At 41.6% G+C, this 13,549-nt stretch overlaps 1 protein-coding gene across 6 annotated transcripts in view; it reads left to right on the forward strand.

The window, feature by feature from the left end:
- pleca (plectin a) overlaps positions 1-13,549 on the forward strand; it is a 112,997-nt gene that overhangs the window by 69,922 nt on the left and 29,526 nt on the right. For 5 of the 6 annotated variants that reach the window (XM_085261754.1, XM_085261756.1, XM_085261755.1 and 2 more), the window contains 4 exons: positions 7,193-7,254; positions 10,773-10,862; positions 13,189-13,266; positions 13,355-13,447. In XM_085261754.1, coding sequence (XP_085117880.1) covers positions 7,193-7,254; positions 10,773-10,862; positions 13,189-13,266; positions 13,355-13,447 — 323 coding nt within the window. Of the gene's footprint in view, positions 1-7,192; positions 7,255-10,772; positions 10,863-11,371; positions 11,408-13,188; positions 13,267-13,354; positions 13,448-13,549 lie in introns of all 6 variants that reach the window. The other variant, XM_085261759.1, reaches the window with a different exon arrangement.

Genomic DNA, 13,549 nt, shown 5'->3' on the forward strand with positions numbered 1-13,549 from the left:
GTAATGTGCGCTCTGCCCTCCTGTGAACAGTCACTGCGAGACAATGCACAGAACCGTCTGTCACCGCCTGCAAGTTTCGCGCCTTCCCAGAAGTCATTCCTGTTTCTGCTTTGCATTTATGGGGCTGTCGGGGGTGTATGTTATGCAATCTTGTGAAAGGTACAGTTATCACGCGTGTTAAAATAAGGACGCGGTGTGCAGTGTCTCTCCGCGGCGCGTCTCAATGGCACAAGTCGTCTGACGGATCGGAGGAGGATGGAGCAGCCGGCAGCTCGCCACTTCTTCTCGCTAAACAAAACGAGTGGGTTGGGCTTGTGACAAAGAGTCTGCAATCTGACTCGACCCTGTTTTTTCTCCTCCATGTGGCTCTCATAGAGTACAGAGCGAAGTTTGGAGGGCTGGTACTACACACGCGAGAAACCCACGAGTGAGGGGGGCGTTTTCGAGAAAGTCCAGCGCGCTCCGCGTTTACGCGCGGCACAAACAAACCGGGATGGCCGAAGTGGACGATACGGCGCAGGCTGCCCGGCCGTCCTGGTACGGCGGGCTGGAGCGGGGATTTCTTTATCGACGGACTAATTACATCCATGAAATGAACTGCAGCGAAGTGGGGTCTCATCTGTACAGCCGAATGTGTTGCGCAGGTAGGTCCGATCACTGCGCCGCTCTATCCATCGCTCAGTGACTGTAATAGGAGGAGGCTCTGCTTGGGAGGGGCTGCTGGGGTGCTGATGGTGGTAATGTTAACCTTTTCCGTTCCTCCGCCCATGATACAGCAAGCCCTGAGGGCCAAAACAGTGGACGTCCAGAACTAGATGATTGAAATTAGAGATGCTTAAAACTATTTTTAATTATTTCGTTTTTATTGTGATTTATTTCCCGCATTTAGAAAACAAACCTCAGCCTGAGATAATCAGCTTTAAAGTCTTCATTCAGGCACCACAAAATCGATGTGACACAACAGATAAACACTGGCTTGTGCCATGGTCAATACCATCCTGTTTGCTGCTGTGTACAGGCAACACTGCTTATATCTGCGTCCCTATTCAAATTCAGTAAATATATCAATGGTGTTTTAGACATATATAGAATTCAAAACTTGGAGAATGTTGTTTATTAGTAACATCAGTGATGAAAGTCTGATAATTAATTACTTTCCCACTGAGCAGATGATAAACTGTAAATCAGTTCGTCAACAGAAAGTTAATTTTGGATACTAAATCGTTTATTTAAGCATTTTTAGGTAAAAATAACTAAAAACCCTGTCAGCTTCCAGCTTCTTAAATCTTTAATTTTTAAGCCCTTTAAATGTCTCACGTTTGGCTCTTTTCAAATGTCTGCACTGGGCAGAGGTCTGTTATCTGAGAAAAGTTGATTTTACGATAACGAGGTTACTTCATGTCCTTGTATGCAGCTTCTTGACTCGATCATTTGTCTTGACGTTTGAATATAAAAGCGACTGAGTGACTCAGTACACAGTTAATTTGTCACTCTCCGGCTCACCCTGAATATTCTACAGGAATGGAAACTGTACTTGGTGTTTGTGTTTACCCTCTGATAACGCCCTGTGAATGTGTCATGTGTTTTGTGGACTTTGGCATTTTCAGTTCTAAGCAGAAATCCACTTTCCCCCTGCACTCGGGTGTTTCCCCAGATGTTCTGGGCCAAAATGGTGTTCTGATGGACTCTCAGCTTCTGTGTGTTTTTACTATGTTGTCATGGCAACCATGTACACAACACACTTTTCCCACACACAAAAATCATTTGCCCACTGACATATGTAAACACTGCAGGGCCCCAAGTGACCTTGAGCTTTCTTACCAGTAGTCTCAGGTCTCTTTAGGAGCACACAGGGATGATTGGAGCTACTAGTTGTTGTGACATTAAAATGGATTATGGCTTTAAATATTCAGCTTCCCATGTTTTGTGCTATAGCCTTTCGACCAGAAGGGGGAGACAAACTGTGCTGAGCAGCAGTTTTCACATATGAAGATCATAAATCCAACAATTATCCAGTTCTCATCTGTTCGTAACCACAAGATTGTAAACACCATGTGTGGCTGATTACGCATGTTTTTGTGCACAAAGTGCTTGCAAGTGATGCTGATATTGCAAAAGTGATGCTGAAACATAATACGAGCAAGTTTAAATGCAGCTCTAAATTGCAGTGGTGGTCAGGACATATTCCTGTGTCGCCTTTGGGGTTATTAAGTTATTTTTCCAGCTGTGTTTGCTTTTTAAAAGGAATTCATTATACCGTTCAGGTATAATAGCAGACACTACCCGGTCGTCTTCTCTGACATGTGCATGTTTTCGTGCACTTGTCATTGTCAGCTCCGGGTTGGATCTGCCCCACCATGCCCTGGGGCTTTGGCAGAGTTTCTTCGCAAGTCATCCAGCATTCGTACCATCATGAACCCTAACAGGACCTGTGAACCAGATGATACAAGGTGTTGATTAACATTCCTGTCCTCAGTGGGACTGACATCGCGTGCTGTCTCTTGCAAAAAACACAAATAGGGGTGTGTTTTTTATTTTATTTTTAAAATTCTTTTAGGAGAGAGGCGCCTCCCCCTGTCTGTGAGGAGGGTCGGCTCGCCCTCAGCAGGAATTTACAGACTTAACACGCTGAGCTGTCACCTTAAAACTCCTATCAGCTCTCACTGCTCAGGATTATCGCTGTGTGTTATCAAGGACAGGGAAAGGAGGAATATCCACACAATGCTGCACTGTGTGCACCAGAGCGTCATTTAGATACTGGATAAGACAACTGTTTTGCAGTCTTAGAATTGAGGTGCAAAAAAGCGCTTATATCTCTTTGCCACCTTTAAAGCATTTTAGCAAACTGAGCTTTAAATGAATAAATCTAGTTAATTCAATGCCGAGTTTGATTACACCAGGATTTGTTCAAAGAAGCACAAATTTAGCTTCCAGTGCTTTCATGTCTTAAAACAAATACAGTTTAGCAAGTTTGGAAACTGGAAGTGATTACTTGCGGTTTTCAGTTCTTAAGCCTGCAGACAAATACTCTTTGCATTTGAAATTGAAAACTATAATCCACAGATTTTAGATTTTAGTGTGTCGATCAAAAGCCATTTTGCACAAATTATGTTTAGCTAATTTTAGCGTTTCTGCCTAGAGTCTTTGCTTTTGTTTGTAGCCTGTTGGCGTTCAGGGTCTGTTTAAAGTCTGAAGGTGCAGTCAAGGAAGCTTTCATGCCTCAGGTCCCAACAAGTCACCTCCCTTTATAGGCATCCAAAAAAATTCCTTTTCTTTACAGTGTTATGTCGGTAACTGCACGTAAAATTGGTGTTTTGCAGGGTGAAAGGTGTTGAAGGTATTTTAGTGTGGAGGTGCTATTTGTGATCACCTGGAACCAAATGGAGAAACAAATTCTGCACCCAGTTTTTCAGGGATGTTTGACAGAAGTTATTTGCATGAAGAAGATGCAAATGATTGTTGTCATGTGCACACACTGTTCAGTCTATCCATGCGGAGCCACAATAGCTGCTTTGTGTCTCGGATAATTTTCTACTGTCTGATGCTTGTCCACCCCCTCCATCCCACACCCTCTTTTTTTTTTTTTTTTTTTGGTTTGTGGTATTGAACTGGCACGACAGGGTATTGGAGGTCCATCCAAGGGAAAATAGTCTAAATCAAATGCTTCAAATAAAACTGAAGTCTTGCAGTTTGTTCTCATTATTCTTTCTGGTGCTGAATTGTATCCCGAAGACGGCTCCCTCGGTGCCTTTTATTCCTTAATTATCTCCTGATGGTGGAAGAGCTTTCATGCTCGAGGTTTTCTTGTGATTGTACTGTTTGGGGAAATAGCTGAGGACGTTCTTTCTGATGCCTCCTGGCTTCGGCTGTGTGCTCGGGACAAGTTTTTCCATTGATGCTTTGTGGCGTTGTGGTATGTCCCGCCACTCTGCCTCTGACCACACGCTGGTTGGTCAGAGGCACCGCTAGCTTGAGCAGTGGAGTTCAGTTGGGGTTAACAAGCTTCAGTGGTCCGTTTCTGTACAGCTTAGTCTAAATGAGGGAATGTCTCCTGTTCTGGATTAGTGATCTGTGGGGTCTTTGTGAAAATGAATCTTTGAAAATGAATCTTAGTGCAATAGTTAGCTGTAGCTACAAGATGAGTGGGATTCTAAACTGTTTTTTTTTTTTAATCCTCAAATTAAACAGAAAATAAAATTAAAAGTGCAAAGAATAATGTAAATTGAGGTCTGAGCTCTGGTTTGGGTGGGTGCTGTGTGAGGGTTTTTTCATGGGTGGGGTCTGGGTGTAGATAACAGGGCTGAACCAGGAGGAGAATCTTCCCTGCAGACCTCTCTGTGGTGAATGTCTCTGACATTGCTGCCTGCAGGCAGGCATTTTGCAAGAGGTGGTGAAAAAAAAATGTGGCGTTGAATGTCAGAGACAGCAAATGGAGATAGGGAGAAGAAAGGGAGCAAGTTCAGGAACTGAATCGGTGGCTTGAACACTCCCACTTAACTCCAGGAGCCCTCAGTGAGAAGCAGTGTTTCAGGCAATAAGAAAAAGTAGAAGTACACAACATCATCGCCTCTGAACCTGCAGAGGCTTCCGTGTGGTTTTGATAGCTGGCAGCATTGCGATGGAGCAGAGATTCAGAGCCTACTCCTCTGATAGTATGGGTAGTGATGGGGTGTTCGTAGAGGAGTCCTACTACCAGGGGGTGCTCAGGGCCATGGACCACAGAAAAGGTAGAGTTTATTCCAGCAGTGCTGCATTTTTGAGCTTTGTGTTTTTCTGCAGTTGCATTCTTTGGTTTGAAAATGGTTCAGTCTGTATATTAGCTCTTGGCTTGGCTTTGTTGTTTCGTGTATTACGTAAAAGTCCAAAAGTTGTGTCTGGATGTCTGAATTTGCAAAGAGTCAAGTCCGGAGCCTCTCTTTTAACAGATGGGCCACACCCCTTTTTGTGTCACATCTTTTCCTTTTTTATTTTTACTGGTGAACGTTCCTGTCAGACAGAAGAAATCTGTTTTGCTTTAATGTGAAATCCTAATTTGAGGTTTTGCAGCACAGATAAAATGTAGCCTGTTAAAAAGACGTTTGAAGTGACAGAGCCACTGAAATTCTTTAGAAGAAAGAGAGCACCCTATTTTGAGCATTGCAACAAGTCCGTGTAATAACATTCAACATCCCAGTTGCAGGATTTGGCAATGTGACTCATCCATGCACACTGTTTTTCAGGTGATCTAATATCTTGCACCTTTTTTTGTCACAAGGTGAACATATAAATCTGGGCTAAATCTGCAGCCTCAGGCTACAAAACTCAGCCAAGAAAACGCATTATTAGTCAGAGAGATCAGTAGATCTTGTGTTTCAGTGTGATGTATTCAGCCTGGTTATTTTAGGAATTTTTAGTGCTCCTTTCAGCCGACCTGAGAAACAGAAGTATCCCGAGCTGCTACATTTCATTTGTGCAGAAACGCATCTTTTATGTTTCGTAACACGTGTCCAACGTGTTTGCAAAGCCATATATGAAAAGCCCGAAATCAAAACCAGTGAAAAAGCAGAACTCATCTGTCTGCTTTTGAGGTTTATTTCACTTCTCTGTTGAGACCGCCTCGTGCGTGAGTGTGCCTGTGAGTCATGGACATAAAGCCACCGTGATTTGGGCGTTGGTGCCACGGGATGTCCTCTTCTTTGGTTCCCTCTTCATCTGATCACTTCTGTTAGCTTTGATCACAGAGCAGATAATACTATCAACTTCTTTACAGCATGTCACTGATGAGGAAAAAAACATTTGAACATTAAACATTTGTTTTGGTGAACTGCTCTGTATTTGACAAGCACCCTCATCGCCAACTGAAGCACTGCACCGAAGAGGTGAAGTGTACGTTTGATGGTTATCTCTTCAAGTGGCTGCTTAGATGGCAAAATTTAGGAAAAGCATTGCATATTATATGTTTGATACCTACTAGTATATGATAGGCTTGTTGGGAATAATCTGATTATGAAACGACTACAGCATTGCAGGCTGAAACATGTTCCAGCTGAGGTGCTGCTCCAGATGATGACAGAGATAATCTATTCAGTGTTCCCCTGATAAGCAGGGAATTCTTTGTTTTGCTGCAGTAAGTCTTCTGTAATGTGCTGTCCCTATTGGGCATCAGATGTCCGTGTCTGAGTCAAAGTCACATGTGACTTTTTGTTCTGTCCCTGGGCAAAACAAATATGTCTCACACTGTTTGTGACTCTGGGATGCAAAAACAGATAAAAAAGATTTGAAAGAGTTTTGCTGGAGGTTTTAATCTGAAGCAGGGCCATAAAGGCGGTTTAGGCTCAATAAACACAAATTATATTTAGTTTCGGCCATCATGTATCCAAGCCTATGGGTTAGATCAGCGGTCCCCAACCTTTTTTGTGCCACAGACCGGCCTTTAAGGTGTCGCGGATAAATACAACAAAATAAAATCATACGACCAAGACAAAAACTGTGGTGTTTTGTAAACATAATAATAAACGCGAATTCACTGTGTAATTGTGTAACTTTATTAGCAACGTCCTCCTGAAAAGTGGCAACAACATTGAGAGTAACATGCTCTCTGGTCACTATGGTAATGCGTAAATATTTCTTTCAAAATAAGACGCACAACTACCGAGTTAGCAATAAAACCTCTGAAAACCATGAATTTCACCCCTGAGCCTCAAGACTCGCGGCCCGGTACCAAACGACTCACTGACCGGTACCGGTCCGTGGCCCGGGGGTTGGGGACCGCTGGGTTAGATGGCTGTATGTAGATGGTGGGCAATGCATGTACTTCTGTGCAAAAGTCACAGCCCAAAAAGTTTGGGAATCATTGTTTCAGACTTCTCAAGCTTGATATGGATGTAGTTCCCGTGTCTGTGAGTTATTCAAGGAAACTAGCCTTTGATGAGTATGATATTTAAAGTGATTATCTGCCATTAAGCTAGCATGCAAAAAAGAATGACTCCTCCTGTCTGCTGGCAGGTTAGACAGTCGTAAAGTAGTTTGTTTTGGAAAAGCCAAATACAAGATTTCTTTTTGGGGGTTTTTAATAATTGTGCTTATGGTTTGTTTCCGTAAGTCTGGACCACTGAGTTTGTAATACATGATTAGTGATAGTTGTTAAAAATGCAAAATCCCTTAAATTAACACCATAAATTAAACAGAGTGTATATTTGCTGTGTTTCCACAGATGAACGGGACAGAGTTCAGAAAAAGACCTTCACAAAATGGGTCAACAAGCACCTTGTGAAGGTAAGTTCTGCTTCAAACAACCCTCACCCATGAAAATACATACATTTCACTGCAGATAGATTAAAAATCTCCAAAAACCTATTAAAATGTTAAGTTTACGTCATGTGGAGTTTATAACTCAACTGTAATTCTCCATGGTAGGTAAAAAGGTCTCCTGCTGTCCTCAAATAACACCAAAAAGCTGGACTTTCTTTCATATCCCATCTGGTTTTAATAACTTAAATTACACAAAAACGTTTTCTTAGGAGATGCGGCGCTATCTGATCTCACTGCTGGGAAACATTACCTGAAGATAAAACTGGAAGAGAATCTGAAACTAAATCAGATTTAGATTCTCCACACCTCCTTTTAAAAGCTTTGGAAAAGGTGAACAACAGATACAATAGCAACCGCGCTCTTTCCGTTAACTGTATGCATGTGAGGGGGTGAGTCACACGCACCTGGCCTCACTTTAGCTTGGCGCTCGGGAAGAGCGGTATCGTTGCCTGGGCTCGGTCAGGTTACGCATCTGGAATCCAGATGGTCGGGGCGGCTCATCAGGACTGTGCAGGGGGACAGGAAACTCCAGGACTCCACGTTGAATTAGTATTTGATTCAGTGTGAGGCGATCAGTGTTAAATACGTCTGAAACAACACTCAACAAATGTTCTGACCCTTACCCTTAAAAGGAAATGCTTCTAACTAGGTGAGGAGCAAAGTCCTGTTACAGTAAGAAATATTTTTGGTAGCTATCACTTAGCAGATTATCCCGACTAAAACAGCTTTCATAATAGCAATAATTAAACTGATTTATTAAGCATAACACCAAGATAATAACTGGTTTCAGCTTCTTAAATCTGATTTGCTGCCCATAAATTTTACAGTCAACATAAATTTAACATATCTTAGTTTTGCACCGATGGTCTGACAAAATGAGTGATTTAATATCTAATAGATATTTTCAGTTCTGGGAACTTGTGGTTCTCTGTGTAATTCAGAGGATAATCAAGTGATTAGCAAGATATAGGAGCCCTGAGTTTCAGTTCACTTCAATTTAGATTTAGCCAAATCACAACAACGTCTCTAGGCGTGTTATGCTGGAAAATAATGGAGAAAACCTAGAGAAGGCCCCTATGAGCAGCACTAAGTGATGTGGGAAGGAAAGAACAGTGCAGAGCCAGGTTCTGGGAGGAGCAGCCATCTGCTGTGACGGAAAAGAAAAAGGAGAGCTTAGAAAGATACGAAAAAACACACACTGAAAGTGAGAGAAGACACAGTCTAATGCGAGGCAGCAGTGGTAGATAAAAACCTTGACAGAAATGCTCAGTGCATCATGGGAAGTCCACTTGCAGCCTAAGCCTAGAGCAGCATCAATAAGGGATGGCTCAGGGTCACCTGATCCATCCTTAACCACAAACTCCAAAATGAAAGTTTTTTTAAAATGTGGAGGGAGTCTGTCTCAGTAAAATGTAAGAACATTTTGAACTAATGAGCTACTGGTTCGTAATTTTTATGTAGTAATTAGAAATAAGAATAATTTAAAATGTATTTTTGCTGCCTTAAAACGTAATGATTACTTGTAATGAAATGATTTCATGGGTGCCTTTTAGTTCGTTAGTTTATTCCGAGCGACCGTCCAAAACCTAAGGAAAGTCCAAATCGAATTTTCACATCTATGACATAAGACAGGAAATGTTTACATTTGAGTCATTTTATGAGTCACTGTGTTACTCATAAGTGGAGAAGGCAGGGATTTCTTAAAAGAATCCTTTAAAAAAACAAAAAAACTTGTCATGTTGCTATGACAACAGGAAAATAATAAAGAAATAAAACGCTAACTTTGTATGTTGGAATCTCAGGTTTCTAGTATTAGCAGGTGTTATATTTCTATAAGCAGATTGGTTCTGTCTCATAATTATTTTTTAAATAGCCGAAGTATAAACGTGGCCAAAGATTTAAATAATGAAGTCAGCGTGAGTCAAAAGCTCAGACCCAAGACTGCTGTAAACACTCAGCTTTAAGCATTTTTCTGCTCTTGGCTCCTTTTGATGTTAATAAGAGCTCCTATCCTTATATGATCATCCGTGTGCCTGAGGCCCCGCCCACCTGAGGCTCACACCTTCTGTTTGCAAAGAGCAGCCTAACAGAAGAAAGTTGCTTTTGATCAGGTTATATTAAACAAGTTATTTTTAATATTTAATTTAAAATTGAACCATCGATTAGGGAAAGAAAAAAAAAAACAGTCCTATCTGGGCGGTGTCAGCTGGACCTTGTTGCGTCTCTACAACACTTTCATGTTGATGAATCCTTGTTTTAACACGGGAAGTGAAACGTGTTAAAGAATGTCTGCTGACGTCCATGTGTATCCTGTGATACCGGGCTCCGTCCGAGATGACTCCCAGGCTTTGTCCATAGTCACTGTTTATTTCTCGGGTAATCCCTCTGATTTAGGTCCAAAAGACTTCAGGCAGTCTGGCCCTCGAGTCACTTTGGACTCATGGTCACAACAGAGTCATGAGATTAAACTATGAGGCCTGTAAGTCTCACGGTCAGCTGTCTGATAAATGCTATCTACTGTAGCTTGTTTTACACTTCACTTCAGATTGTGAGGAATGAAAAACAGATGCTGTTCTGTGTTTTATAAATCCTTTTTAGCTGGGTCAATCCCACTGAAACCAGTGCAGATCATAGAGAACTAAAGTACATATAATAAAATTAATACAGCGACATGCACATGTTTCTTTAGTTTGAGGGATAGAAGGAATCAAATTAAAGAATTTGAAACGGAAAGCAGCTGACTGTCCTTGTTTATCCATCAAATCACACCATCTGTCTCGCTGTTCCCACTGTCCTTTTATGTTTTACATCTTCTCACATCAAACTGTTTCTTCTTTCCATCCTTCACCCTGTCCTCCTGTTCTTTCCCACCAGCACTGGAAGGCAGAGGTAGGTGCTGTCTGTGAGCAGAGAGCTGCGTGGACACACACACATTTGTTCCTCCCTGCATGTTTGTGTTGACATTTTTACCCTCCCTTGCCCTCTCTCCCTTTCATCCACCCTCTTTTACTGCTAACCTCTGATCCTTCCCCTCGCTGACTTCAGCTCTTTTCTGTCTACTTTTGGAGCATTTTCTGCAGTGCAGCATGTGTCTGCATGTTCTTTGGCTACAACAGCTCAAAAGTGTAACTACAAATAATAGTAAGGAGCACCCCTTTTATTACTGTGGCAGGTAATAAAAGGGGTGAAATCCTTAAAAAGCCAGAGCAAATTGCTTCTGCAGAAGGCAGAGGGTAAAAGCAGTCCCCCCACTGTTGTGTGTTCACGTTTTTCTTTTTATCTTAATTTGTTTGTAGATGAGATTTGTGAGTTATAAAGTTACATTTTGTTTTCCGTTGTCAACTGTGAGGAACTCTCAGCAACTGTTTGTGTCGTGTGCAGTGATTCAGCACTGGTGCTGACATCATGGGAGTCTGAATGAAAAAATAATGTCCCTGTATGCATCAATACTGATAAAACTGGTTTCTTTCCTTTCTTTCCAGGCCCAGCGACACATCACTGACCTGTACGAGGACCTCAGAGATGGACACAACCTCATCTCCCTGTTGGAGGTGCTCTCTGGAGAGACTCTGGTAAGCTTTTGGTGGTATTTCACTTCCGATATTAGAATTTGTGCTTCTTCTGTAACCCCCTTGTCTTGTCTAGGCATTTCTTATCATCCCAGCTCTACTGCCCTACTCAGCCTATTTGCTGTAATCTTTGTTCTACTGTCCAGTCTACTCATTGTTAATTCAACCGCTTTAAATGTTTATAAGGCAGATATTACTCTGGATTTCTTCTTTCCACTTCTGCATGTGTTGACTTTAATTCTTTAGAGATTTTTGGACATTTCAGTACATGCTGAGGCTGTGCACACTCTTTTACTTTACTTAGCTTAGCACTAGTCTTTTTGGGAACACACCTTCTGGTGATGTAACCTTAAAACACTAATTTCATTCTTTGCTTCCATCGTTTAACCTCTCTGCACTGACTTGTTTGATCCCTGGTTTTTCCTTTGTCTAATTCCTGTTTGCTGACCTTTGCCCTGACCTTTCCCCCTTTGCCTCTGCCTTCCTCTCTTGCGATGCTCTTGCTGTGGTAGCCGAGGGAACGTGACGTTGTGAGGAACGTGCGGTTGGTGAGTGGCGCCTGGACTGTGGCTGGCCGCCTCCGCGGGCGTAGCATGTGTCACCACCCCAGGTGGCTGCTGGGTCGTGCATGATGATGGTCACACTCCCTGTGTATTGTCCCTTTCTGTGTCAACATTGTCCTCTTTCATTTTGTCAGTGAGTTGGGAGGTTCAGGAGCCATGATAGGAAACATGTGGTTAAATTGGTGGCTTTATTCAGAATATTTGTAGTAATTATTTTAGCGTTTTCGTAAGTAAACATTAAAGTTAGCTTTCTTTAAGAATAGAAAAGAATAAACTAGAAAAATATACTGTTTTTGTTCTTAATGTAGCTTTATGTCCTTACCTCGTTAAAGGGCTGTATCATAAAAAGTGCAAAGACTCCACCCATAAAAATTAAGAAACATGCCTGATTTAATTTGTCAAGTCTCACCTTCAAGATCTTCTCCTGGTGCACCTCTGGATCACTTCCAGGATGGATGCCACTTTTAGATCACTTCACCATGGAAACCACATTATGACTGCTCGTATTTGTGCATCAGCAGTTTCCCCAAAGACCTCAGTGTGTCAGTATGTTTAGACTTTTCATGTCATGTCTGGTCTCAGATCCAAAGACACAAAGCAAGTTTTCAGGAAAATAATGCACGATTTCCAAGTATGAACATTGTGGATTATGAAAGAAGCTCAGCTTTTCTTTTAAGTTTTCCACTGGGCTCTGCACCACAAGTTCTTCTGCTGTCAGACGTTTGACCTTAAAATCCAAAGATGTCCAAATAACCTGAACTGTGATTGAACTGATCTGTGTTCAGACTTATTGGAGTCTGCTATAACTCTTAAAAAATAACTGTTAACATAATTAGTAAAGGGCAGGATTTGTTCCTATGTAATAAAAAAATATGTTAAGTTGTTGTGTTTTATGGTTGGAGTTTCGCAACTTTATGATTGTGCCTTGTAGATCTGAGAAAGCTGTACATCACAGATTACAGAAGTGTACAAAACCAAAGTTTTCATTTAGAGAATGAAAGTATTTGACAAAAATGGTTTGTGGTCTGGGTTGGATTTTACAGCACAATTATATCAATGGAAAATGGCTGAATATACCAGCAGCAGTCATAGCATGTGCTTGTGCAATGAGGATTGATTTTGAAAACATTGCTAGACATTCCTGTTATATAAAGGTTGATTGACTTGGGAGATTTCCAGGATAGAGAGTATGAATTTCTATCTTCTGCAGCTTAGAACTTGGAGCACGAGTGCATGTCAGGATCGCCACTCCTATAATTTCTAAGGCTTAAGAGTTCTTGAACCTTATGGAATCTGCTTGATTGGATTGCACTGCAGCTAAAAACAGAAAAGCAACATTTATCAGTCATCAGTTGACTCGGGGCAAAGTGTAATAATCCATTATCCAGGGAGCAGTGTTTGAAAGGTCTTGGAAAAAAAAGAAGAGTTGTGACTGATGATTGGGAGAATCACTGAGAATGTTTATCATTCATTATCATGCTTTCACCTGCAGACATCTTGGCTGGATCTCTGATGCACTTCAGGGTCTTGTAGGGTCAGCTCTGAACGCTTTGATCACAAACACGCAGAATTTGAATCACACTTCAAATTTGCTTTCTTTTAAATTTAAGTTTTCGAGTCCATGACTGTGAAAATATGTACAGTAGAGAATGGATCTTTGTGTTACTGGAGCCTGAAACACCTGTTCCTCAGTCATGGGGCTTTGCTGTTTGCTGACCTAAAGTGCTCCCTTCACTTCATGTTTGGTCTCATCTGGTCTCTTACAGCCTCGGGAGAAAGGCCGTATGCGCTTCCACAAGCTGCAGAATGTCCAGATCGCCCTGGACTTTCTCAAACACAGACAGGTAGTTAAGAAAAATAACAGTTTCATATTATGTTTTATTTTACTTAGTATTCAGCACAGTAAAAATATTTGTATCCACACCCTTTCAGGTCAAACTGGTCAACATCAGGAATGATGACATTGCAGATGGAAACCCCAAGCTGACCCTTGGCTTGATATGGACCATCATCCTTCACTTCCAGGTAATGTAGGACACTCATAAGTCATTTTGCTGTAAATTACTGTATGGCAGTAAAGCTAATCTAGAAGCAATTGGCAGTCACTATGATAATGCTTCTGGGCAA

The sequence above is a fragment of the Mchenga conophoros genome, linkage group LG22 (assembly GCF_057382185.1).
Source record: "Mchenga conophoros isolate Kocher_MC1m ecotype Shallow Benthic linkage group LG22, M_conophoros_male_GT1.1, whole genome shotgun sequence".
In the NCBI taxonomy this organism is placed as follows: domain Eukaryota; kingdom Metazoa; phylum Chordata; class Actinopteri; order Cichliformes; family Cichlidae; genus Mchenga; species Mchenga conophoros.